Source organism: Pseudonaja textilis, chromosome 12 (genome assembly GCF_049901715.1).
Source record: "Pseudonaja textilis isolate UNSWEBS1 chromosome 12, rPseTex1.2, whole genome shotgun sequence".
Classification (NCBI taxonomy): Eukaryota; Metazoa; Chordata; class Lepidosauria; order Squamata; family Elapidae; genus Pseudonaja; species Pseudonaja textilis.
In genome coordinates this window covers 12,212,615-12,240,213 of record NC_142001.1, presented here as the reverse complement: position 1 = coordinate 12,240,213, position 27,599 = coordinate 12,212,615, and the positions used below count along the sequence as shown (strand labels likewise).

General features: G+C 43.9%; 2 protein-coding genes across 6 annotated transcripts in view; one reads left to right on the top strand and one right to left on the bottom strand.

Annotated features, from left to right (window-relative positions):
- XKRX (XK related X-linked) overlaps nucleotides 1–7,335 on the bottom strand; it is a 28,371-nt gene extending 21,036 nt beyond the window's left edge. Inside the window, exons 1-2 of one of the 5 annotated variants that reach the window (XM_087941069.1) lie at nucleotides 7,227–7,335; nucleotides 335–1,651 (exon numbers count right to left, since the gene is read on the bottom strand). In XM_087941069.1, the coding sequence (XP_087797195.1) occupies nucleotides 335–714 (380 nt within the window). In that variant the 5' untranslated portion in view covers nucleotides 715–1,651; nucleotides 7,227–7,335. Of the gene's footprint in view, nucleotides 1–334; nucleotides 1,652–2,775; nucleotides 3,124–7,226 lie in introns of those variants that run through there. The other 4 variants (XM_087941066.1, XM_087941068.1, XM_026702954.2 and 1 more) reach the window with 4 other exon arrangements.
- A 14,769-nt stretch (nucleotides 7,336–22,104) lies between these two features.
- On the top strand, nucleotides 22,105–26,786 carry TMEM35A (transmembrane protein 35A). Its single transcript, XM_026703149.2, has 2 exons — nucleotides 22,105–22,345; nucleotides 26,265–26,786. Exons 1-2 carry the CDS (start codon nucleotides 22,226–22,228, stop codon nucleotides 26,649–26,651), a joined length of 507 nt encoding a protein of 168 aa, XP_026558934.1. The 5' UTR covers nucleotides 22,105–22,225; the 3' UTR covers nucleotides 26,652–26,786.
- Nucleotides 26,787–27,599: the final 813 nt, after the last annotated feature.

Below are 27,599 nucleotides of genomic sequence, written 5' to 3'. Positions count from 1 at the left end.
GAGAAAAGCTTGAAGCTGAATGTGGATTTTGGGCGTGGTAGTCCCTGCACAGCTGGGGAAGGCAGGCCTAATTGAACCTGTTTGGGGATTCTGGGTGTGGTAGTCCCTGCACAGCTGGGGGAAGATAGGCCTATTTGAACCCCGCTTGTGGATTCTGGGTATGGTAGTCCCTGCACAACTGGGGGAAGATGGGCCTAATTGAACCCCGCTTGTGGATTCTGGGCATGGTAGTCCTTGAACCCCTCTTGAGACTCTGCTGACCAGACAAGTTGAGGAGCCAAGTTTTGGGTTGGGAAGGGAAGGGAAGGGAAGAGAAGAGCCGGCCCCAACTCACCTGATGAGAGGCCCCAGAAGCACCAGGTGCATGAAAAGGATGAAGGGCTTGTCGCTGGTCAGGTCCCGGTTGACGAAGATGAGGGTGAGCTGCACCATGACGGAGGAGACCAGCATCAAGAGCAGCGTCAGGACCATCCAGAACTGGTCGTCGGAGCGGCTGTAGGAGGCGGTCACCACGCAGGCCGAGGCCAGCTCCCCGCAGTACAGGAGCGTGGTGAAGAGGATGCCCAGCGGCGGGTTGGTCCTGGTCACCGCCTGCGAAGCCACCCGGCGCAAAACCTGGCGGGGGCGGCGTTGGGTCCTCCTTCCCCCCGAGGCGTCGGAGCATTCTTCCACCGAGGAGTCCGCCGTCGCCGCCGCCACTCGCCCGGGGCCCATTCCTTCCTCTCGCAGCTGGCCCAGCCCGGGCCGGTTCCACCCACACACCCACACCCCAAAAAAGACCCTCCGGCTGGAACCGGGAGCCCACTTTCCCCCCCTCCCTCCTACGCTCTTCTGGACCCGCCTTGCCTCGCCAATGCAAGCCCCCTCCCTCCCCCCCCCTTCCTTCGTCTTCTTCTTCTTCTTCTTCTTCTTCAGCCACTTTTCCAAGGCGAGTCCAGGCAGCTGGTTCGGCAACGGCCGGCAGGAGGGCCAAAGAAGCGCCCCACCCCGGCGGAGGCGCCGCCGACCTCGCCCTTTCCAAATGCGCCCATTTCACAGAAGGTGGGAAAGCAAGACTGAGTCCCAGCGCCCGGCCGCCCGACCGGCCCGGCTGGCCGGGCAGGGCGGCACCCGGTCAACTCGGCTCCACCGGAGCGCCCGGTTCCCAGGTGGGGAGCGAGATTTGCGGCTCCGGCTGTCGGTGGGGTTGATCCCACCCACCTAGCCCCGCCGCCCCGCTCGGAAGCCGGCTTCTCGCCAGCCCCACCCACCCCGTGGGAAGCCCGCGGCCGCCTCTCTCGCCTCTTCGGGGCCCGCGGCCGCTTCCTTGCAAACGAGGGTCCCGCCGCTGTCGCTGCTGCTGCTGCTGCCGCTGCCAGCGGAGCCCGGCCGGCCACACACACGCTCCGCCGCCCGCCCGCTCGGTTCAGCCGGAGCCGGGAAAACAGGTGTGCCTGCTCCGGCTCTGAGAGGCGGGCCCCCGGGTCCTAGCGCACGCCCTGCTTGGAGCGCCAGCCTCCCTGCCTCCAGTGGCGGGGAGTCCCTCGGGCGCCGCCCGGAACCCGGTTTGGATCAGGTCTTCGGGGCTTGCCCCAGTGGGGCTGAGGCTGGGTTTCACGGGTTGGACGTCGGACTGCTTGGCGACGCTTATAGACGGCTGGACGCGAATCTGCTAAAGAGAGAGAGAGAGAGAGTAAACACGTGCATGATTTGATTGCTTATTGTAAGCTATGGCTGTCACTAAATGTTGTATCTTATGATTCTTGATGAATGTATTTTATTTTTTTCTTTATGTACACTGAGAGCTGATGCACCAAAGACAAATTCCTTGTGTGTCCAATCACACTTGGTCAATAAAAGAATTCTATTTTGTTCTAAATCTATTCTAAATCTATTCTATTCCATTCCATTCCATACTCTATTATATTCCTAATTCTATTCTATTCGTTATTGTATTGTACAGTACTACACTGTATTCTACTCTGTTCTACTGTATTCTATTCATTCCAATATTCCTATTCTATTCTATTCTATCCATTCTTCATTCCATTATTCTATTCTATCCATTCTTCATTCCACTATTCTATTCTATTCTATTCTATTCTATTCTATTCATTCTATTCCATTCCATTCCATCTATTCTATTCTATTCTATTCTATTCTATTCTATTCTATTCTATTCTATTCCTTATTCTATTCTATTCTATTCTATTCCATTCTATTCTATTCCATTCCATTCCATTCTAAAAGTGATTTCACAAGGATTTGAAAGATCTTTGCCCCACAAATCCCTCTGCTATTAATTAATGGCAATAGCACTTAAGACTTATATAAATGCTTTCCAGCCCTCTCTAAAACCAGCTGTCACCAACCAGTGATCTGTGCGAGAAAATTTGGGTGGTCCCGCAGAAAAATTATTTGCATTTTGTTATATTGCACTGAATACTATTTATCTTCTTTTTTTAAAAAAAAAAATCATATTATTGGTCTGTGGGATTTAAAATTATGAATTTAGGGGTCCCTGAGGTCTGAAAGGTTGGTGCTCTAAGTGGTTTACAGAGTCAGCCTATTTCCCCCAACAACCGGGGTCAATATTAGTATTGTTGGACAGAAACCATCCTCCAGGCTAAAACTCTTAGATGAGCGTGGAGTGGGGTGAGACGCTTTGGGCTTGCATTAAAATCAAGACTGTTTTAAAGGCCTGGCTTATGTTTTCCTTGCGTGCATTGATACAACAGCAACCAGGAGCCTGCTAGCATGGAAACGCACAAGACGAGTCAACAAGAGCGTACGTACGTAACAGAAGAGACTGGCAACAGATGTATTGACAAACATCACATTTATCCCAGGGGACGGGGCCAGTTAAGCAGTTAATCTTTTAAGTATCCTCTGGAGTCCAAATTCCCAGAAGTATTTGGGATAAGCGGTGCAGGAGCTCCATGCAAGCCGTTGGCACTTACCCAATATTTCCTAGCTTTGAATCTCGGACACGCATCTCGATAATTGTGCGACAAAAGCTCTCACACAAATCGAAGAATGGCAGCAAGGCGGGTGGGAGAGGAGCAAATTCAAAGCCAGAGGGTCAGGATTGCCACAATATTTTTTCCACCCTCCCTAAGGTTATGAAACTGAAACTCTGTCGGTTCGTTTGTTTATTCTCTGCCAGCCAAAGAGGGTTCAACAGAAGCAGCCTGCATCTCGTCACACGCTAGCAAATCCACTTCCTTGTGACAGGCTGGGAAGATTAAACCGCCTAATCAAAACCTTTCTAGCTCTTCGTTCACAGCCCGGGTTTTCCAGAGTGAATCAACCTGTTCCAGAAAATCCAAAAGGGACCACTGGTGGGCCAGGGGTGGGCCAGGGACCACCGGTGGGCCAGGGCAGGGCTGTCAACGCATGGGCCTGATGGGCACTTGCCCGTGGGCCCCTCGAGCATAGGGGCCCCATGCTAACCTGTGTATGTTAACCCTTCAATGCACCTTATCATATAAATACAGCAACATATTTATTACATTTTATGCATTTCTTAATTAATACTAACATGCAAATATATGTTTAATTTTATCGACCATTTATATTTTTATTCCTGTGAATAGTTGTAGGGGCCCCAGTTCACTGCTTTGTCCAGGGCCCATAATGCTGCTAAGATGGCCCTGGCAGTGCCTGGAGACAGCAGAATAAAAGAATAAGAACTGGAGAAGATAACAAAATACGAAGACCTACAAATAGAAATAGAACGACTATAGCCAAGGCAAGCAAGGGTCGTACCAGTAGTAATAGGCACCTTGAGTATAATCCCAAAACAACTGGAGCACCACTTCAACACCATAGGCATTGACAAATTTGCCATCAGTCAATTGCAGAAGGCAGCTTTATGTGGAACAGCTTCCATCCTGCATCAACGATATCTTAACACCGTCAAACATCCACAGCTGCCTATCCCAGGTCCTTGGTAAGGACTCGATAAGTAGACAAAAATGCCCAAACCCAGTCTGAACATCTGGCTGTGATATAATAGTAATAACAATAACAATACCTAGGATGCTGGCAGCAACCTGTATCAACCCTCAGCGCCAGTCAATAATATTTGTGATACATTTAAATGTTCAGTTGACCGAGTTTCATATTTAACGAATAAAAGAGATAAAATAATAATAATGTTTACAGCCAATAAAGGGGTGAAGTAAAAAAATAATAAAAGGGATAAATAACACTGCAGCCACACCCTGTGAGTTAATATACATTAGACAAAATAACTTAGACAAATTATGCACATTAGACAAAATAACTGAGTCACTGTATTGTGTCAGCTGTGAAAATTAAACATTCAGCAGAGTTGGGGCACAATCCCTGTGTTTACTTATAGCACCTTATTGCACCATCCCAAGAGAATGAGGTAAAACAAATAATTTTGAAATATTCACATGCAATGCCTGTCTGAAAAACACAGACGAAGAATAAGATTACCCTGAAATTCTGAAATAGATGGGATGTGTTTCTGTGTATGTGTGCATGTGTGTGTCCGTGCACACACACATATGTATTTAGGATACGTTGGGCTGGGCCCGCAAACTCAAGAAATTAGAATGGACTCTGTACAAATGAAATAAGGAAACCGACAATCCGGGTGATTTGGAATCAGGCCAATTAAGAGACAAGGCCACAAAAGAATTTAAGAATTTCCTTCTGGAAAGGCAGAACGAGGGTATATGTGCCTAGGAAAAAGAGAAGGATGAAGATATACGGGGTAGTAAAAGTAAAGATAAGTGTTCCCCTTGTACATCCATACTAGTCGTTTCCAGCTCGAGGGTGTTGCTCATCTCCGTTACAAAGCCAAAAAGCCAGCACTGTCCAAAGACGTCTCCATGGTCATGTAGCCGGCATGACTAAACACCAAAGGCGCATGGAACGCTGTAACCTTCTGACCAAAGTGGCCCCTATTTTTCTACTTGCATTTTTTAACGTGCTTTTGAACGGCTAGGTTGGCAGAAGCTGGGATAAGTAATGGGAGCTCATTCTGTTCCATGGCACCAGGGATTGGAACCGCCGAACTGCCGACCTTTCTGATCGACAAGCTCAGCATCTTAGACCCTGAGCCACCGCATCCCTCTAGACGGGGTAGAATGGATAGTAGAGAGCAAAGGCTGGACAACCAGCAAGATTCTTGATCCCAAACCAGCCTTCTGGGTTGACCTCCAGCCTTTTGGGCATTGCACATTTGAACACAGAAAGGTGTGCCCTGAACATAATAATGTGTGGGTGCTACTCTTTCTTTGGTGCCTGGTTGGAGTTTCACTAGGACCATGAAGGAAGCTGTGCTCTGGAGGAAAGGCTGCCCGTGAAACATGCAGAGAGACACAATTCTCCATTCCAAATATAGCCATGAACTGAGTCTAAAGACAGCTGGGTGCCCTGGAGCCAGCTGAGCACTGGGGGAGTTTTGCAATCGGTTTCGAGCTTGACTTGCAACAGTTGGACTGAAGTAAATAAGTGAATAAATAAAAAAAAGTAGATCCACTTTGGTTTAGTGGTAGAAGCATCAGGCTAGAAAATAGGAGACTGAATTTTAGTCCCACCTTAGCTGTAAAAGTCAGTTGGGTGACTTTGGGTCAATCACTCAGAAACTATTAGTTCTAGTCCTGCCTTAGGCATGAAAACCGGCTGGATGACTTTGGCCCAATCACCAGGTGGTGGTGAGTTCTAGTCCTGCCTTAGGCATGAAAGCTGACTGGCTGACTTTGGGCCAATCACCAGGTGATGGTAAGTTCTAGTCTACCGTAGGCATGAAAGCTGGCTGGGTGACAAATGGAGTTGCTGCTTATTAAAACAATTCAAAAGAGAAACCATAATTAAAGATGGCATCTCTTAAGCTACTTTTTTATTATAGTTCGAGCTGTTGAGTGCTACAAAAGCTGGCTGGGGAATTCTGAATGTTAAAATGCAAACCTCTTAAAGTTCTCAAAGTTGCGAAGTAATGATTTAGAAACTTTCCATGGGTTCCTTGACTTGTCCCAAATTTGTAATTTTAAAGGTAAATTAAAGGGGGAAAGTTCATCTAATTCAAATCAGGAACGCCAATTTATCTAATGCTGCACATTCCAATTAATACTTTCCCCAAAGCTTAAACTTCACCTAAAATGTGCCCTCTCAAACTTTTGCGACGCAGCCCACACTTCATATTTCCCTGCATTTGAGCTCTTTCATTTTTTTTCCTTCCACGGTTACAATCTCTTTTGAACTTTTTTTTTTCCTAAGCAGCAGCCCTGTTTGATCTGCAAACAGACAAGTTGTAGGGCCGAGAAAATTCAGCTGGCTACTGTTGATCAAACAACTCAGAGAGCCAGGCTGTTGCGTTTTCAAAATAGCAACCCCATGACTCGGCAGGCAGGATGGGGGCAGTGGGGTGGGATGGGATCAAAAATGAAACCTCTTCCTTGGGAGAGAAAAAAAAATACGATTTCAAAGCACTGAAATAGCTTTACAGAAAAGATCCCAGCCCATAAAGTGATGGGGCATTGCATTTCCTTTCTCTCAATTGCACTCGCCCCGTGCTGACAAGAAACCGAGATATCCTGATTATTGAAAAGGCCAAGTCAATGATTAACTCAACCAGAAGATCCTGCCTGCACATTTCTCCTTTCAGGACCAGTTTTCCCAGTTGCTTTTCCTTCTTCGGCAACGGGAAGTGTTTCCCTGTTGGGTTTGCAATGAAAAGAAAACCAGCCACTCCTCTTCAATCAAACGCATTTTGATAAACGCATTCTGACCTAAGCTTAGTACACAAAATTGTCTGCTACAACGTCCTACCTGTCAATGGCTACTTCAGCTTCAACCATAATAACACGTGGGTAAACAACAGACACAAACTCAAAGTAAACCGATCTAAACTCGATTGCAGAAAATACGACTTCAGCAACAGATTGGTCAATGCCTGGAACGCCCTACCTGACTCTATTGTTCCATCCACAAACACCCAAAACTTTAACCTTAAAATGTCTACCATGGACCTCCCTCCATTCCTAAGAGGTCTGTAAGGGGGCGTGCATAAGCGCACCAGCGTGCCTACCATCCCGGTCTTAATCTTCCCATCTATTCGTATGCATGTGTTATGTATAATACTTATACCCGTTCATACTTATATGTTTATATGTTATGTTCATAAACTTTTACTTGTTTTCTCATACATGCTTGACAAACTAAACTAAATAAATAAACAAAGGCATAAGCCATCATGAGTTGCAGCTCACCTTATCCGATGCAAAAGAGATGCTGGATTTTAACTGGGATGAAGGAGAAGCTGAGGCCCTGGAATAACACGAATTCTTCTGGGGGGAAAAAAGTATTCCCAGATGCTTCCTAGATTTTTTTTTTTAAACTCTCCTAAGGAACAGAAAGTTCTTCGCCTGCAGTGGCTTTTGAGCTTAAGCGCAGTACATTTCCTCGACTGAAGCAGCCGGTTATCTTGAATGGCCAGATCTGGGCAGTTTGAACAGTGGAAAGCAAGCCTCTAAGATGAAAAACACTTTCAGAGATAACACTTCATCCTTGAACAAATGCAGAACTAGCCATGACATTCAGCATGATGGAAAACCTTCCCTTGTGGAACATCTATTTCTTATGCTGCTGTTTTCAGTGGGGGTTTTAAAAATGTGCAACTCTGACGTGCAGTAATCTCTGAGCTTGGCTTGTTTGCCTGCAGATGTTTCACTAACTAACACACTTCAGTGGTCATTAATAGTTATGAAATGTCAGATAAACGAGATGTGTGCAAGAAAACAACCAACACAGAAAGCCCCGAGGACTTCATGGCCGAACCCTGAGCTACAGATATTTCCTTTTATTTAACATGTGCATTTTTAGAAGTATAGTCAAGGCTGTGGTTTTCCCAGTTGCAATGTACGGCTGTGAGTTGGACCATAAGGAAGGCTGAGCGTCAAAGAATGGAGGCCTTTGAACTCTGGTGCTGGAGAAGACTCCTGCGAGTCCCTTTGCTGCAAGGCCATGCAACCGGTCAGTCCCAGAGGAGATCCACCCTGACTGCTCTTTAGAAGGCCAGATTCTGAAGATGAAACTCCAAGACTTTGGCCACCTCATGAGAAGGAAGGACTCCCTGGAGAAGATCCTAATGCTGGAGAAGATGGAGGGCAAGAGAAGAAGAAGGGGACGGCAGAGAAGGATGGCTGGATGGAGTCACTGAAGCAGTTGGCGTGAGCTTAAATGGACTCCAGAAGATGGTAGAGGACAGGAAAGCCTGGAGGAACATTGTCCATGGAGTCACAGTGGGTCGGACATGACTTTGCAACTAACAACAACAAATTTTTAGAAGGTTCCTTCAAGTCAGTTTTTTTACTCCTGGCAGCTGCCTGGATGAAAAGACTTTCAGAAGTGATTGGCCATTGCCTTCTTACTAGGGCTGAAAGAGAAGGGCTGGCTCGACCGGCTTTGGGTGGGACATAGAATTCACATTGATTGTTTCCTGGTGTGATTTGATTGCTTATTTGTACCCTATGACTATTATTAAGTGTTGTACCTTATGATTCTTGGCAAATGTACCTTTTCTTTTTATGTACACTGAGAGCATCTGCACCAAGACAAATTCCTTGTGTGTCTAATCACACTTGGCCAATAAAGAATTCATTTGTTCATTCGTTCATTCGTTTGTTAGTTCATTCATTCATTCACAGTCTCTTGCTTTCTAGTTGGATGCTTTAACCACATTAACTGACTCTATATCTATACATTCAGGAAGTTGCACATTTCCTATCAAATGCAAGAAGTCAGGAACCAGAATAGAGTTCAAAAGCATTACAGGCTTATCTCATGCAACTACACAGAAGAATCCAAACTACTAACAGGCGGCCTGGCTGAGGTGGGGAGAAGGGGAACCAGGCCGCGGAAGTACACACACACAGCCCTTGTGAGCTGGTGGGCCATGTACAGCTTTACTTGTGTGAGCAGTGGGCCAGCACGCACACATGTGAGTGCCCGCCGGCCTGCCGCTCACACCCATTGAGCTGCGTGTGTGTGCCTACATGTGTGCTCCAGCCAGACACTTGTGTGGCCCAGTTCTGACTAGGCCACTGCCCAGAAGTTGAGGTCCCCTTTCTTAGGGCCCTAAATGATTATGCAAGTAGGCCATTCATAGCTTTTTCTCCTGTATTCCTGGTGATGGGCAGAAGGAGGTCTGGGGGCCTCCTTTTAAAGCTACTTTAAATTCAAATTAGAATTAGAATAGAATAGAGCTGGAAGGGACCTTGGAGGTCTTCTAGTCCAGCCCCCTGCTTAAGCATTAGAGCATACGCTCCACCTTTCACGTATTTCCTTGCCTCAAAATGGGAAAAAGCAGCACTCCCACTTATGGCAAGGACAACGCCTAGAAACCACTATAAAGAAACTCAAGAAAGAAGAGATTGTCACCACTGGATTTTACAGAACCGAATCAGTAAGGTAAATAAATGAATAAATAAATCAGTAAAGTACTATTGCTAGCAATAGAATAACTGATGCCACCAGGCTTGAAATATTAGACTTAGACAACCTAGAACTACGCCGCCTACGGTCTGACCTAAGCTTAGTACACAAAATTGTCTCTTACAACATCCTGTCAACGACTACTTCAGCTTCAACCACAATAACACATGGCAAACCATAGATACAAACTCAAAGTAAACCTCTCCAAACTCGATTGCAGTCAAAGAGGAACAATAAACTAGAGATATTTCAATGCTTTGTGTCCAGCACTGGCCCATACGCATGTCCGTCCTTTTATCACTGTCACAGCTGCAGCCCATGAAGAAGATCAAGGCCCTCTCCTCCCCAGTAGACCATGTCTCTCCCATATCCTCTCCTCCCTGCGTGCCCTAAGATGGAGAGGGGATGGGCCTGGGTCCTCTTCTGACTGCCCAGCCGGCCTCTGCCCTTCCCCAGCCTCCTCCATAACCTCTGGAGCCCCATTTTCACTCCCTGTCAGCTGTTCCTCCTCTCCCTCAGAGTCAGTCTCCACCAGGGGCATGGCACTTATACTTGTTTTCTCATACATGTTTGACAAACTAAATAATTGAAATAAATACAAATAAATAAGTAACTGGGAAATAGCCTCAGCTACTCATCTTAGTCCTATGATAAGTCAGTGAAACTTCAGGTTTTTCCCCCTTCTCCAACCCACTTTGAGATGTACCTTTCCAGTGATCCAGCAGAAGTCTTCTCTTTCATTTTTTGAACCTCCTGAGGACCCGAGACAGGAGCTGGTGATGGGGACCTTATTGTCACCATCCACCTCTCTTCTTTCCCATCGGAAGTTAGGAGGAAAACCCGCCAACTAACGTTGGAGGGAGAGGCGAAGTTTTTGAAGTAGGGATTGCTGCATGCCGGTTGCAAGGGGATCCTTTAGAACTCTCCACCCACACCTTCCCCCAAATGGCTTTTCCTTCCCAAAGAGAATCTGTAGAATTTCCCATCTGGGTTTGTGAACAGGCAGCTTCCATCGTCAAGCAGTGGAATAAATTCTACTACAAAGAGTCTCTCCAGGCAACGGTTTCTATGGAAACCCGGAACTCGTCCTGCATCACCAAAAATGCAGGGAGAAAACCCGAAGAGAAGGTCTCAAAAGGCCTTGGACCAAATCTGTCACTGAAGGGATTCACAAAACATTTGACCATGGAGTACAGATTACAGAGTCTGCAGGCGCGGAAACAGAATCTGGGCTAGTAGAACCAGGTCAAAGCCCATCGACCATCCTTCTCAAGATGGTCCCTGCCTTGTCATTCTTTTTGGTACCTCTGTCTGTGTTGTGCCTATTGCCATAACACTTTCCTGATCTCCAAGTTAATTTTGCTGAACATCAGAGAAGCTGTGAATTCCATCTTATTCCAGTTTGAAACTTGTTTTTAAAAATAAGTCGTGCTTAAGAATATATATTTCTTCTTTCTCTCCCTTCCTCTCTCCCTCCCTCCCCTCTCTCTGTCCTCTCTCTCTCTCTATTTTCTCTTTTTTTTCCCCTCTCTCTCTCTCATCTCTTTTCTCTCTCCTCTTTCTCTTTTCTCTCTCTCTTTTCTCTCTCTCTTTCCTCTTTTCTCTCTCTTTTTTTCTCTTTTTCTTTGTCTTTTCTCTCTGTTTCCCTCCTTTAATACACAAAATTGAAGCATTGTAAACTATTAAGGAGGAGGGGAAGAGGAAGCAGTGTTGCCATTTGCGTCCTTCTAAATTTTTTAGTATACTGTTTTATATTTTAACAGTGTATTGTACACCAGCCAGAATCTCTTTCCGAAGGAAATATGCAATGCAATGCAATGCAATGCAGTGCAATGCAATGCAGTGCAATGCAATGCAATGCAATGCAGTGCAATGCAATGCAATGCAATGCAATACAATGCAATGCAATACACAATACACAATATACAATATACAACAGAGGGGTTACCAGCTTGGCTTACAAAAACCCAGATGGCCACCAGATGGCAGCCCAGCAATACAGACAATTTTTTGGGTGATTTTTTTGCAGCTGGAATTTGGTATCCCTACACTCCCCAGTTGAAATATGACACATCCTCTCAGGGCCTAATGTTGCTGGATTCTAATTGCATTTAAATTGGAAGTGAGAGTGCCAGCATTTGTGGCATTTTCCCCAAAGTTCGTTGCTCCTGGAGGGGATTACAACTGGGTCCTTTTGGAAACCAGAACTGTGCTAACATCCTAGCATTCTCCTCTGGAAGGAACTTAGCTGCTGAGCCTGATGCAAACCTAGCCTGTAAGCCTAAATAAGGGTTGCAAGCAAAAAGAGGCCCCGATTTTATTAACCATCTTAAGAGCATCTTAAATTTATGGATAGACTTGAGTTCAGCCAAGTGGAATAAAATCCATGTAGGGCCTTTGATGCCTGATGGAAGGAAAGGCAGCCCAGTCTCTGGCATGAAAGCAAGATCCTTTGGCATTCTCACAATTTTTATCAGTGGTTCGGAGCTCTTTAGTTTGGGAATTAAAGGCAGACCCTCACCTGCCACTCCTTAACCTGTTAACTTTTAAAAGAAACAAGATAAATCTTGAGCAATGCGTGTTTAAGGGTAGAGTCCATCTTGCAAAAAAGACGCATTCCGGCTGGTTTTCCTGTTTCTAAATAAAATATTGGTGGTTTCCCCCAATTTTTCTGAATAATTCTTGTAGGAAGTTACTACCTACCACTCTCCTAGAAAAATGAAATATCCTAGGAAATATTAAAAAGACAGAATATTTCCCCTAAAAAGAGTAGAAACTCAGAAGCAGAAACTCAGAAGCAGAAACTCACCTCAGAAGCAGAAACTCAACCCCACACCTTTGCTAATGGGCCATTACTCTGGCCTAGGCCGGTCTATTTTACATAACAAAGATCTACTCCAGGTAGAGCTATAATAGGAATTGCCCAAAGCGCCCTTTCATTACATCATCATCCCGCAAGGTTCAACCAAGCCTGGGACTCAGGGCAGCCTACAGAGTTGCCCCTGCATGGCCCCATGGGAGTCTGACAACCAATCAGAATACAAGCTCAAATTCAAATCCCAGCAGAGGATATAAAACGATTGCACTCTCAGCATACCAGCCCTTCTTTCTTCACCCAAGGCATGTGATCCTGTCCACCATTCAACCATCTTTCCAAGCAGTCACCATGTTTCCAGTGTCTTTTTTCCCCACTTGGAACTGAACCTAGAACGATATTTCTTCCAACATTCTGAAGTAGAGTTAGGGTGCTGCCAAGGGGCCTTGAGCCAGCCCTGACTAGAACTCCATGAAATTTATTTCTACCTGGATTTTTTTTTTTTTTTGGCTTAATATAGATTTCAAAAACTGTGGACAGATAACCATATAGTGGGAAGCCCCCCCTCCCTCAAAAGAATAAAATATTTTGAGGAGTATTTAAAGAAGGCAGAATATTATATATGTATAGTTCCCTGAGATCCGGCATATTGATTTCCTTTGTTCTCCTCTCCTCTCTACACATACGTGCATCTGGAATGGGCCCCATCTGTTCCTCCCCCTCACTCAGTTCAGGCTCCAAAGACAGCTGCCTCTCCACCTGGGGGAGGACGGAAGGCCCCAGCTCTGCCTCTGATTCTGCTTCCTCATCAGAGCTTTCCAAAGGCTCCAAAACCGGCCCAGGCTCACCCTCACCCTCCTCCTCACCCGACTCTGCTACTAGCTCTGCTGGCAGCCGGATAGGAATGGAAGCCAAGCCTGAATTTCAAGCTCTTTCCCCAAGACACATAGTTATTTCACAATGCTTAGGGGATGAGCATTCTTTTCTGCCAGCCCTGTTCCCTCAGGATTAATCTAGCCTGCGAACAAAATGATTTATTCAGTAATATATGCTTGTCCTACCAATCACCCATTACTGTTTCCTCAACCCATTTAAAACCTATGACAGATCTGATTGCTGCTTCCTCCAGAACCCCGAACTACAATCTGTTAGGAAATGAGGCATATCTCTTTCTCTCTCTCATGACAATTTTACAGGCTTGAGTTTACTGTGGTTTTAAGGAAGGTGAGGCGGTTATTCAATCCAGATTAGAATGAGGAGAGATTGCAGCAAATTAACCAACAGGACTGAGAATTTGGAAGCAAAAACCTGTGGAGAGTACTGTATTTATTTTTCTATCACCCTTTTAACTCAGAGGAAATATTAGCATTCGGGTTTCAGATCAGACAACAAATTCTGGCTCTAAAGTAAACCCAGACTAGGAAAATGATCTTGCAGAGCCTTTCTCAATATATTGTCTTCTAAAGCTGCTAAGTAAAGTCACCTCTGATGTTGACCACCAATGTAAAGCTCATTTGGAGAACGCCAGAAAGAAGGAAAACCAAAAATGCAGACCTGAAGTGAAACAGAGAACATGCTTTCTCTCTCAGGGCATATCTGCACCATGCTTGAAGCTGCTCTTATTCTAGGCTCAAGCCTTAGCCTGATTTAAGCCAGTTTCTCATACTTCGGTTTGATTTAAATTTTATTTTATTTTATTTATTTATATTTTATTTTTTATTTTATTTATTTTTATTTTATTTATTTTTATTTTATTTATTTTTATTTTATTTATTTTTATTTTATTTTTTATTTCATTTCATTTTTTATTTTATTAGTTTACTTTATTTTATTATTTATTTTTTACATTTTTAAGTCACCCGCCTTCCTCAAAGGGGGACTCGTTTCCCTGTATATGGCCCTAAAGAGCACATCTATGCAACGGCTATGCTCTTTCCTATCTTCCTCCCCACCCCAACAGTAAATATTGTGTATTGTGGCAGAAATATCCTTGAAAGAACAGGTCTATAATAAATGGCTGCAAATTGCAAAACAGCAGAATTTAGTTACACGGTGAAATGAGCTTCTGAACCACACAACGGAAAAGATTAGCCTTGTTTTGCAAGATTTATTTAGATAGAAACTGTCTGTTTTCCTTCAGGGATAAGAAGATGAGAAATAAACACCAGAGATGGCCATTTTTAGAGTGTGTTTGAAATAAGTTAACCCAAGTACATTTTGGTAGACTATATTCAAATATTGCTTAACTTTGCTCTTCCTTCCTTGTTCTATCATCGTCAAATTTTAAGTTGCAGTAGAAAGTCCGTGAGGTAGAAAGTGAAACGATGCATATACTGCGTCGCTATATGCAATTAACAATAAATAATGCCATTTTGGAGACTCTAAGAAATCATCTCATTTTGAAGACTTTCTATTTTACTTTTCTCTTGAGAAAGGAATCCTTTTCCCGTCTCTTACAAATGAAAATATCTGTGATCACCACTTCATCTGATTGCTCCATTTTTGAGGTGTTACGCTTTCTTTATTACCCTTACAATTGTCACTCTAAATGTATATCCCATCTGTTGCGTGATTCTCACCCTGTCAGTTGTTATGTTATTTTTATATACTGTAGTTTGTGTTCTATTTTCACGTGGTTTTCACTGGTTGCAGTACATTTTTAACTAACTGCAATGCCGATTGCAGAAAACCATTATTGGATGGGATAAAAATCAGAGGTGGTCTTCAGCAGGTTCTGACCAGTTCCGGAGCACCGATAGCAGAAACTGCGAGTAGTTCAGAGAACCGGCCAATACCACCTCTGGCTGGTCCCGCCCCCATCTATTCTCTGCCTCCCATTGAGTCCCAGCTGATCGGCTGGGTCTTCTTTGGTTGCCCTGCACAGAAGAACAGAGTTGGAAAGCAGGTTAGCGGGGTGGGGAAGGAATGGTGATTTTGCAGTAACCTTCCCCTGCCACGCCCACCAAGCCACACCACGCCCAAGAGCTGGTATTAAAAAAATATGAATCCAACCACTGATAAAAATGTCATGCACCACTGTAAAAGCACAGCTCTCAAACATTTAGAAGAATATGTTGGCTTGGCTAAAGAGCGGGAAAAATGCAGGAGAATTATCTTTTACAAGGTAAACGGTGGTATTTTCAGCCAAAAAGTTAGGCTTCATTTGAGTGTTTTTTTTTTAAGTGTTAAAATGATTGCTATTATTACAATCGACTTTGCTAACTGGACCGTTCCTAATTTTGAGAAGATCTCTCTGTATATCTTCCCCATCTTGATCTGAGAATGGCATTCTAGTTTATCTACATGGACAGAACAATGGTTGCCAAGACGATCAAAACAAAACCTTGGCTGTTTACAGTTAATCTGTTCCGGTTTGTTCCTCTGCCATCCTCAGCCCGTCCTCTTTATCAAGTCAGATTAGCTCTCAGCCAGGCCTGAATCCCAGGAGAATCACTATAGAAACCCCAAATCCCACTCTGGGCCATCTTTAATGTGAAAAATTTGTCTGTCACATGTTGCTTTCCGCTAGAATGAAGATGTGGCGTGTAATGCAGAAAGACACAGAGACAGGGTTCCACGTTCTTCAAGTCACAATGGTGCTGAGAACATAGCAAGGATGCTGTAAAAATGCTTGTTTTGATGACCCAAAGGGGCGTGGCACAAAGGCAACACAGTCAGATAATCAGGAGGAGCCCCTTTATTAGCTCCAACCTTGCCCCCAATGTTCTGGTTACCTTCTGGCTGGAGAAAAACTCTCTCAGGAACAGAGAATCAAGTCCAAAATGTGGTCAACAAAAACTGTAACTATAAGTCCAATCAAGGCAAAATGAGGTAATTAGTCCGGCACGGCAGGAGCAAGAATTCCAGACATGAAGGCATGGCAATAACTCACGAATGCAGATAAGCAAAGACAACACAGGATAAAGTCACATTTGCTCCCAACAGCTACCGCAGTCAGTATTCAGTTCTTTTAAAGTTTAAACTTTCATTCCCAGATGTGGCTAATGAAGGGAATCAGGACCCTTTCCTCCCCCGTAAGCCATGCAACCCATGTTGTTCTCTTCTCTGCTCCTCCCTGCGTGCCCTAGAATGAAGAGGGAGTGGGCCTGGATCTTCCTCTGAACCCCCTCTCCCTTGTTCTTCCTCTTCCCTGCTCTGCCCAGCCGGACTTTGCCCTTCCCCAGCCTCGTCCACAGCCAACGCAGCCACACTCCCACTCCCTGTCAGCTGTTTGTCTTCCTCCTCGGATTCAGACTCTGACAGGAGCACGACACTTATTTTGATTTACAGGTGTACAAGTTACTTAGATGTATAGGGAAAGGGATAATGCAGCAAAGACATCTCAATGGTGTTACTTGCAGCTACACGCCCTGAACTCATTCTGAGCACAGCAAAATGCAAACTCTGTTGACTATAAAGAAGGCCCAGTGAAACAAAAAGGGAGCTATTTTGGGAAGAAAATTGCGGGGAGGAGAGGCGGAAGCCGCTATCTCATTCATTCCCTCATCCTAATTGTGTTCTCGCTGCCGCTTTCTGTAAAGGAAGCAAGACTTGCTTGGGATTTTGCTAGCCTATCATCTTTAGAATCCATGACAAATAATGTAATTTCTCATCTGTGCTTGGGAACAGCATCCTATTGATTGGATGGTACAAAAAAAAATGATTTCTTTCTGCAAATTCATTTCCCATAACAATAGCACTTATATAGCACTTCACAGTGCTCCCAAAACCCTCCCCGCCAGCCGTTTGCAGACTCAGTCTCCTGACAGCGAGAACAACTAACCAGCGGAGTATCTTGCCTTCAGAAGTTGTGGGTACTCCATCACTGAAAGTTTTTAAGAAGAGACTGGATAGCTATTTGTCTGAAATGGTATAGGATCTCCTGTTTGAGCAGGGGGGCGGACTAGAAGACCTCCAAGCTCCCTTCGAACTCTGTTATTCTGAAAACCAACCTCTCACCTGTGCTTGACACTGTCACAGTTGGGCCACGTGGTTTACTGTATCGTTCATAACTTATTTATAATCTTGCAGGAAATGGGAGCAAACCTAAGTCTATAGGGAAGAAAAAGAGGTTATTTTCTCTGCAAAACTATAACTGGACGCATAGCTGAGGAGCGAGTTGAGATCAAGTTATTGGAACGTGATATCTGCTGGAAAATATTGATTGGCTTCCTTGTAAGGCCACTTGGAACACGACAGATCTGTCATTAGTGCTGTTTTTATTGACAAATGAGGAGACTCATAGCTGAAGAAAAAGAAAAGAATGAACTGTTCTGTCTTTTGTAATAGAGAAGATAATATCTCCAAATATGCCTTTGGGGAGCCACCAGCCAGAAGATAAAATTGCTAAAAAGATAATGACATGATGAAGGAAAGCGAATTCCTGGAACATCCTCAGAATATCATACAGGAAGTCTGCATTAAGTGCATAAGCGTTTTGCAAAAAATCCACCCAAAAACATTCTTTTAAAAGCATTTTATTTCATTTGAGGAGGTTCACAAATAGCTTAATGATTGGGACAATGCCAGTTAAATAGGACAGTGGAAAGAGATACAATAGTCAAATTTACAATCAAAGTTACAGCTAATTTTGTTCTGGGGTCTATTCTACAGAAGGATCTAAATGGATGCTATATTGCAGGATCACTGGACACCTGGAGAAATCTACCAGATCTAAAATTGGAAATCTTGTGAATAATCATTCCATTTTCTACCTCTGAAGGCCCATGAAGATAAGTTGAAAAGGAGACAGGCCACGCCTAAGGGAATCTATCAAGAAATGGGAATATCCACAGTAGCAAAAAGCAAAAATAATATTGGATGAGCTATTGGTTAGAAAACAATGATAAAGCAACATATAGATTTAAAGCCAGAAATATTTTTGTTAGGTATAAGTGTCAGAAAAATATGACAAAGGGGTTGTATATTTCATATTACATGCATTGACAGCAGCAAGAATTGTATTTGCACAATATTGGAAAAAACATGGGAACTCCTGCAGATGAAAGCATAATTAAAAAATATTAGATTGTGTGGAAATGGATAGGTTAATTGCAAAGATAAAGAATAAAGAGGATACAGAATAGTATTTAACATGGGATTTGTTCTTCAGATGGTTAGACAGCAGAGGTAGAAATTAGAAGTTGGAAGAATACTATTACATACAAGTAAATATTGTTATTATTATTGACATTATGCATAAATAAATTGACCCAAATATCACACTGCTTATTGAACATTTACGTATATTATAGGAAAATGTATCAATAAAACTTATACAAAAAGAAATGGGAATATCCAGTGAGTAAAATTTCAATATCTGCTTAGCTTGCTGTCAGTTCTTAGGCAAAACATACTCCTTATGCAAAACAAGCCAGCAGTGAAAATGGGTGCATTTGATAACGGTTAGATGCCTCAGGGTTTTTTTCCAGATCTTTTGAAAAGGATTCAGAATTTATTTATTTATTTATTGCTAAGAATATGTCTGCCACCTGCTGTTCAGTTCAGTGCTTATGGTGTATTAATAACTTTTAAATAATAAGAATTCAATTGCCAGTTGAATGCCTTTGTTAGTAAATCAAAACCAGTTGTAAATGATTTGTGCAGCGTTGCAAGCTTAATTTTAACAGACCTCAAGCGATTTGCTGTCTCCAAAATCAGGAAGTGTTTAGGAAGCCTAATATTCTTTATCTTACTCCTGGATTTTTCTTCTTCAGTTAGAGATAATCCTCTACTTACAACAGTTCATTTAGCCACCAAAGTTGCAATGGCTCTGAAAAATGAGACTTATGACCATTTTCCCCAGTTACGAGCTTTGAAGCATCCCCATGATCATGTGATGATCCAAATTCAGATGTTTGGCAACTGGTTCACACTTATGACCTGTCATGCCCTTGTTGGAGTCTGATTCTGAGGGGGAGGCTGAGCAGCTGACAGGGAGTGTGGCTCTGGTGGCTGTGGAAGAAACTGGGGAAGGTCACAGTCTGGCTGGGCCTTCGAGGAAGACCCAGGGCCACCCCCACTTCATCCTAGGGCACACAGGGCGGAATGGAGAAGAGAGCAACGTGGCTTACGGGAGAGAAAAGGGCCCTGATCCCTTTCATTAGTTGCAGCTGGGAGAACAGGATATAAGAATGGCGTTTGCACAGAGCACCTTGCTGGAAGCATAGTGCATTATCTTTGTCGAGGCTTATCTGGATTTTGGCGTTCTCCCAACTGTGTGTGCATTGTTATCTTTTGGAAGTCTGCAATTTATTATCCTGGCCTATCGTGTTAATTTACTTCAGCATGGTTTGTGTTGGTTTTTTTATTTCTAATTATCTTTACTTTGGACTGCATTTCTTCCCTTTGCAGACCGTTTTTGGAAGAGTTTGATCTCCAGCAGAGGATAACTGGACATTGGGGGCCAAGTTGGAGGAATTAAAGGGAATTTATCTACTTTGGTGACTTTGTTATTTTTGTGCCATGCCCCGGGTCATCACATGACCGTTGCTGTGTTCCAAGGTCACGTGGTCAGCTTTTGCAACCTTCTGACAAGCAATGGGAAAAGCCAGATTCACTTAACAACCAGATTACTAATTTATCAACTGCAATGATTCACTTAAAAACCATGGCAAGGAAGGTTATAAAATGAGGCAAAACTCACTTAACAAATGTCTCACTTAACAACAGACCTATTGGGCTCAATTGTGATCGTGAGTCAAGGATGACCTGTACAGCTCTCTCCACTACAGGATAATTATTTTGTCACCCAGATCCATAAATACTCCCCAAATTTTCTCTTGGAGCTCCTTATGATAATTGCCACTGAACATTGTGGGGATGCTTTCTTTCCATTTTGAGGCACAGATGCACAAAAAAGGGTAGCATAAAACTTTGGATGGGCTTAAAAATAGCTTTTAAAAAAATTAACAACTGTTTTTGAACTCTGGAAACACAATCAAAAATCCCACTGGGGGTCATGTGCGTCCATTACCTGCGTGTCTTTCAGGCTGCTTTCATGGTTGAACTTCTAAAGAGTTGGCCAGCTTACTAGGAAGAAAAATGGAGGAGTTTGAACCCAGGACAATAAAATTGCCCAAACTCCAAGCCACCAATTGCTTGACACTTTCATTCATATCTCCTGTGATTTACTTCTCAAAACTGAGTGCTATAAGGGATTAGAACAGAACAGAACAGAACAGAACAGAATAGAAAATGTGGAATGGAATGGAATAGAAAATAAGGAATGGAATGGAATGGAATGGAATGGAATGGAATAGAATAGAATAGAATAGAATAGAATAGAATAGAATAGAATAGAATAGAATAGAAAATATGGAATAGAATAGAATAGAATAGAATAGAATAGAATAGAATAGAATAGAATAGAATAGAATAGAAAATATGGAATGGAATGGAATGGAATGGAATAGAATGGAATGGAATAGGGTAGGGTAGGGTAAGGTAGGAGAGAACAAAACAGAATAGAGTTGGAAGGGACCTTGGAGGTCTTCTAGTCCAGCCCCCTTGTTCAAGCAGGAAATCCTATACCATTTCAGACAAGTAGCTGTCTAGTCTTCTTCTTAAAAACTTGCAGTGATGGAATGCCCACTTCTCAGAAGCCAATACATTTTGGTGACCACCTGCACTTTATTCTAACTCAATAAAGGATTTGTGTGTTTCTAGCAGCAGAAAATGTTCATTATCTTTGTAATGATACAGTTGTGGCACACCTCTGGTGAACTCCAGTCACTCAATATTGCCCACAAACAGGGCACAGTGTGGATTGCAATAAACCCCCACCAATTTATTGAGTCAATTTGAAGTTTCCTTCCTCCAATTTTAATGTCTTTGGTTTCACAGGGGGATTGGGAAATGGGCAGCAGACTGGCTGATACAGATGAGAAGGGAAATAAGTGGTCAGTTTCTGTGGACTACAGAGTAGGACTTTACAAATGCAAGTGTTTTATATGCAAATAAAGATTCTTGTGGCATCCTAAAGATGGCTACTACATAATATATGAAAAGAAGAAGAAGAAGAAGAAGAAGAAGAAGAAGAAGAAGAAGAAGAAGAAGAAGAAGAAGAAGAAGAAGAAGAAGAAGAAGAAGAAGAAGAAGAAGAAGAAGAAGAAGAGGAGGAGGAGGAGGAGGAGGAGGAGGAGGAGGAGGAGGAGGAGGAGGAGGAGGAGGAGGAGGAGGAGGAGGAGGAGGAGGAGGAGGAGGAGGTGGTGGTGTTTGATGTACAAAGATCTTTTTCTTTCCACTTGGTGGATTTGAGGATTAGCTTGATGATTAAATTAGAAAGAAGGAAAAGATCATATTAAATCCTTTTTACAATTCTTTCTGGACAAAGGTCAGTCAATATTTATTCATTCAATAAGCAGCAAGTTTTTAAAAATCAGAAGCAACAAAACTAGAGCAAAATAAATACATACAATAAGTTGTTGGTTGATTCTGGGCTAAGATTATAAAAAGGAATCGTGGCCTTTTCCAAAATATCTGACCAAAGTGATAGCAATAGTAGTAGTAGAAGTAGTTTGGAATTGTTTCAGAGCTATTTTTCCCAGCCTCCTTAATTGTCCAGAGGGCAGCTGCTGTGACACGTTCTTAGCATTTACATCAATGGGCATCCAACTGTTCTGCAGCTTCCTTGCATGGCCCAGAGAGCTGTCGTGGGCAAGCCTTTTGCCCGAAATGTCAGCGGGTGAATGCCATGACCAGCTCCCACCGTCTCTTCCACCGCCTTTCCTGCCTCTTGTTTGGCAGGTGTCACCTTGCCAACGCAGTGGAAAAAGTGGGATGTTAGGACCCAGAGGCGGCTGAGCCGAAGAGGCACCCCCTCTCTTGCTTTGTGTCATCCTCCCGGATTTCTGCAGCCTTCCTCTCCCCCTCCCCATCCCCATCCATCTCCCTCCATGGTGACTGACCATCCCTTGACATAGCCAAGGGATCGGAGCAAACGGAAGCATCCCGGTCTGAATGGCCTCCCCGCGAACCATCACCATCGTGGCCCTCTCGGTGGCCCTGGGGCTCTTCTTCGTCTTCATGGGGACCATCAAACTGACGCCCAGGCTCAGCAAGGATGCCTACAACGAGATGGTGAGCAAAAGAAGAGTTGTGTTGGGTGGGGAAGGGGAGACATCTTGCCAGCTGGCTGCACCTGTGTTATGGTAGGAGCTTGGAGACGGAGGACGGCAACGCTTGGAGAGGTGCAAAAAAAAACGGGACCGAAGGCCCACCCAACCTTCTCGTGGCTTCCATTGCTTCCTTCCCATCTTGTGTTTGCAAGGTTTCTTTGGCATTCCCTTCTTCCTAAGGCATCCGATGAAGAGGGGGGACCAAACTGGTCGTGATAAAAGAAGGGAAGGAAGAGTAGTAGTTGCAGAAGCCTAGGAAGACACTCCAGAGCAGAAAGGATCTCTTTATTATTTCCAGGAGGAAGAAGCCAGGGCGAGATGATTTTAAAAGGTTTTTGGTGTTGGAAGGTGGGGGAGACAGCTCAGTTCGTCTTCGACAGATACGGAAGGGAACTTCTCCCACCCCTAAGTGGTTGCTTATTAGGGCGAGGAGAAGGTGGCCCACATAAATCTAGAAGACAACTCACCTCCACCTCCAGCGTTGTTGTGACTGACTCACAAATAGTCCCATTATTTGGCATCCGTATTCCTGATAACTTGTTACAGGCACCCACATGGCTCAGGTTGCCTGCAGCCCAATGCAACAGTGATGTTCTTCCCTCAGAGAAGCTTCTAGAAAAATGACACATCAGGGTCTTCCATCAGCCTGGACTAGGGAGCTGAAAGGAGGGGGGGGGCTTTACTTTTCCCTCAGAAAGCAAGTCTATTTCCAGCTCTTTTCTATATAATTTTTTTTTTAAATGAAGGAATCTGGTGGTGAGATCCAGTTGTGTGACAATGCAGACAGTCAAATCATGAAGGGGTTTCTTTCTTTCTTTCTTTCTTTCTTTCTTTCTTTCTTTCTTTCTTTCTTTCTTTCTTTCTTTCTTTCTTTCTTTTCTTTCTTTCTTTCTTTTCTTGTCTCCTCTAGGAGGTCACTCATAATGCAGTAATGCTCACTCATAGAACATTACCAAAATGGTCAGACTTGTAATTTCTGGGAATAAACAATAGTGGAACTTTCTAGTATGGTGATCTCTTCTCTTCTGTTCTCTTCTCTTCTCTTCTGTTCTCTTCTCTTCTGTTCTCTTCTCTTCTCTTCTCCTCTCCTCTCTTCTCCTCTCTTCTTTTCCCTTCCCTTCCCTTCTCCTCTCCTCTTTCCTTCCCTTCCCTCCTCTCCTCTCCCCTCCCCTCCTTTCTTCTCTCCCCTCCTCTCACTACAGTCCTAAATATCACATGAATGACTCTCTCTGTGCCAAGGGTTGTCAGCTTCAGGTCCTCCTCTTTTTTTTTCTTATCCTGATAAAATGATATCTTTATTTGTATTTTCAAGAGCTTGATACCATTGGTCAACTAAACTGTTTTTCCTTTTTAATTAATTATATTTGCCCTGGTGTTGTAGCAAATATTCCTTTCACTAATTGTTGTACTCATCTGGTTCATAGGATGTAGTACGGTTTGATTTTGAGTTATGTGACATAATTTCTCCATGATTTGCAAAACATATTTGATGGCATAGTGGGATGTAAGGATTCAGTTGTAGCTAAGCTCACAAATGATAAATCTAGTCCTTGAGGACCAACGGAACAACGAAATAAACTGATTTCTCACAATGAATGAATGAATGCCTTTTGGGAAGGAAAGATACAGATCTCATTTCAACTAAGATACTAGTGTTTATTTGTGATTTAGTGTATTATCTGCCACTGTGATTTGAAAGGCACAGATTATGCTTTGATTTATTGCATGAACCAGTCAGTTGTGTGCTACAGTACTCATTAAACCATAGTTAAGCATATCATAGCTTAACATGTTGTACGAACAACAGCCCAACGACACAATGTTTTTCAGGGAATTGCGATGAAAGGATGATGTATAACACTGCAGGTTTTCAGATGAAACGTAATGGCTTTGTTTATTTTCCACTTCCTTATCTGAAAAAGAGTTTTACAGCTTTAGGGAGCCTGGATTGCTTTTCCATATTTATAACTGTGCATCATTTTTTTTCAATGGTTACAAGATTTCCTCTCTGCAGCTACTATATCCACACACACACATATAAATACATTCTGTTGATTTGCCCACCCAATCCAATTTGTTTTCCCAGGAGCTGATGATTCACGTTTTGTTTTTATACAATTTCCATTCTTTAAACTGCACACTGCTTATTTGGGGACTGTAATAACAAGGGTTTGTTCACAGCCTTATATTTTTTTTATATTGGACGCTGGTGGCCTCTCAGAATATAAGGACCCTTATTACTGTAGTTGCTTCACCTGGTAGCACCCTCTGGCTTTGTCTGATTTTGGGAGCCGTGCTGGATGGGAAGCTTCCAGGGAAAGCTGAGGTGTAAAGCTGGAGCGGGAAGTCAGGAAAGGAAAAAAATCATGCGTGAAGGCAAAGATGAATCATTTCCATGCAGTTCTCAGGACAGCTGCCTGCCAATGAAGTCAGAAGCTCAGCTAGATTCAAAAGAGATCTTTCTTTCACATAAATTAATGGATAGTAGCACAGCTGTCCAGCCTTTTGGTTTGCCTGGGCTGCATTGAGCGAAGAGAAATCATTTGGGCTGCATATAAAATATCGTTAACAAACTTACATGTACTTTATTTTTTTGTATTTTTGTTATCTTGTGGAGCCAATTACTCGCAGTCCTGGGCCACATGCAGCCATGGGCTGTGGGTTGGACAACCTGATCTGCATGCGCCACATAAATAGTCAAAGTGATGTTCAGTAGCTCATATATTTGACAAAGATTGCTCATGAGCCATCCCTGGGAGCTGAAGAAATTATTTTATTGTTAGCTCATCCATCCATTCATCCACCCATTCCGAGATTATCTACTGACTATACCAATGCTAGGGTTAGGGTTAACCATCCAACCATCGATCAATCCATCCATCATTCTATCCATCCATCCATCCATTCCAAGATTGTATACTACCAATGCAAACATTCATCCAACCATACATCAATCCATCCATCATTCTATCCCTCCATTCAGTCATTCCAAGATTGTCTATTTATACCAATGCACAAGTCCATCTGTCAATCTGTCCATCCCTTCATCCATCCAAAGGCTGTTTACTGAATATACAATGCAAGAGTTCAGTAGGACATTCTTCATCCAGAGAAGCTAGAATCTAAGACCTTCTTCATCTAGACTAGGTATTCTACCACTGAGCTATGGTCCTCTTCTCCAACCTTATCCTACAAAATACCAATGGAAAAAGATCACTGCTGTGGTTAGCCGGCAGCAGGTGCGGACAGCTGAGGAGAGCGAGGACTCAGATGAGGGGCCAGGACCATTAGGGAGTGGACTGCTGCCTTCAGAGATTGTGGGGGCTGGCAGCAGCGATGAGGAGGTTCCCGAGGAGCCTGTGCCAAGTGCACGTGCGTTTAGGATTGCTTGAAGGAAAAAGCAGTTGCTGCTGCATGGGCAACTCGGGAGTAAGGCTGCAAGGTAATGGCCCCTCCTTCAAGAAAAGCCATTCTTTGCAGAAGGCAAAGACGTTTTGAAACTCCAGCCTCATGGACATTCCAGTATCCTGAGTTTGCATTTGAAGATTCTTGTATTTCAAATTATTTCTTCCCTGTTATCTTTTGGCAAGTCTTGCACAGTTTGGCAAGGCTTGTGCTTATCACAGCTAATTATTTTGTAAAAACATTACAAGGTTTCCGTTCTTTTTGAAAAGGCCATGGGTCAGAGCAATCATTACTGTCTTCATTACTGTCTGTTTTCTCCTCCTTTCCCCACGTGATAAGATTGATGTTTCCTGTTGGACTGGATCCAGAGCCGATCCAATCTCTGCCCCCGTCCGCTTCCCAAGGCTGACACCATAAACTGTCACTCGGGTCCAAACCGGTCACGAATGCTGTGCTCGTGTTCTTTTTGCTTGCAGAAGCGGGCCTACAAGACTTACGTGAGGGCGCTGCCCATGCTGAAGAGGTTGGGGATCAGCTCCATCGTTCTTCGCAAGAGCATCGGAGCCCTGGAGGTGGCCTGCGGGATTGTCATGACCTTGGTTCCGGGCCGCCCCAAGGACGTGGCCAACTTTGTGCTGCTGCTGCTGGTGTTGGCCGTGCTCTTCTTTCACCAACTGGTGGGGGACCCACTCAAGCGCTACGCTCACGCCTTGGTCTTTGGGATCCTGCTCACCTGCCGCCTGCTGATTGCACGCCAACCTGAGGACCAGCCTCCGGAGAAGAGGACCCTGTCAGTGAACGGGGAGGAGCAGCCGTCACTGGCAGACGCAGCCCCCGAGAAGGGCAAAATCAAGATCTCCTAGTGGGTGCCCTCTACGCGGGACCTATGGACCCTCTTTACAGCTCTCTGTGCAGAAGATCTACGGCAGAGCCAACCTGTTTCTTTTTTGTCCTTGATTGGTTGATCGATTTCGGCAAAGGGTTCCGTTTTGGAGCATGGGGAAATCCTTCCAGAGGCCAGTTAAATTCCAACCTGGCTTATAGCACTCTGAACTTCTAGAGCTGCCCTCTGCTATGTAGCCCTCCACCTCCCGCACACCAGTGTGTCGTCCTCCTGCATCGGATCTATAAAACAAAAGTGTTTCTTTGTATCAAGTGTGTAAGTGTCCATGTGCCTCTGTGTCTCTGTGTGCGTGTGTGTGCGTGTGTGTGTGTGTGTGTGGAAAGAGGGGGACAGCTGAATTGCTCTGCCTGAATTGCCTGTGTGCCAAAAAAAAGAAGTCCTTCGGAGGCAGAATGCCTGCGGAGGGAGGGGAAACAAAACGAAATTCCCAATGCAGTATTTCCTCACTCCCTTTCCTGGTTCACCTACTGCGCCAAGCAATGCATGCCTCTACCCCTTTCTCAGCAGATAATAAAGGACCTTGCAGAGATGATAGTCGATCCATCAGACCTCTCCTCTCCCCAGTCTGTCTGTTGGCTGTTGGCAAAAGATCAAGGACTATTCATTATCTGGTCCCCAATGTAAATTTGCTTCTTTGGCCATCCACTCGTACTCACAAGAGTCACGGATTAAGGCCGCGTTTTTCAACCATGGTGGCTTTTAAGATGAGTGGACTTCGATTCCCAAAATTCCCCAGCCAGTCCAGGATGAGCTACACTGCTTTCGGGCGAGGCTAACAGCGCCATCCATTTTGTCTCTTCTTAAGCCAAGACATTGTGAGTGCTCTGTTTTAATGAGAGGTTTTCATTGTTCAGCTTGGGATGAACATGAAAGGCGAGTCTCGACTGTCAAGAGAAATACATTTTTA

What these genes read in the sequence shown, in the direction of transcription:
- TMEM35A (XM_026703149.2), top strand. Translation starts at nt 22,226, where the DNA reads ATGGCCTCCCCGCGAACCATCACCATCGTGGCCCTCTCGGTGGCCCTG. An exon ending in AGGATGCCTACAACGAGATG is followed by an intron (nt 22,346 to 26,264) that starts GTGAGCAAAAGA and finishes TTTTGCTTGCAG; the next exon opens with AAGCGGGCCTACAAGACTTA.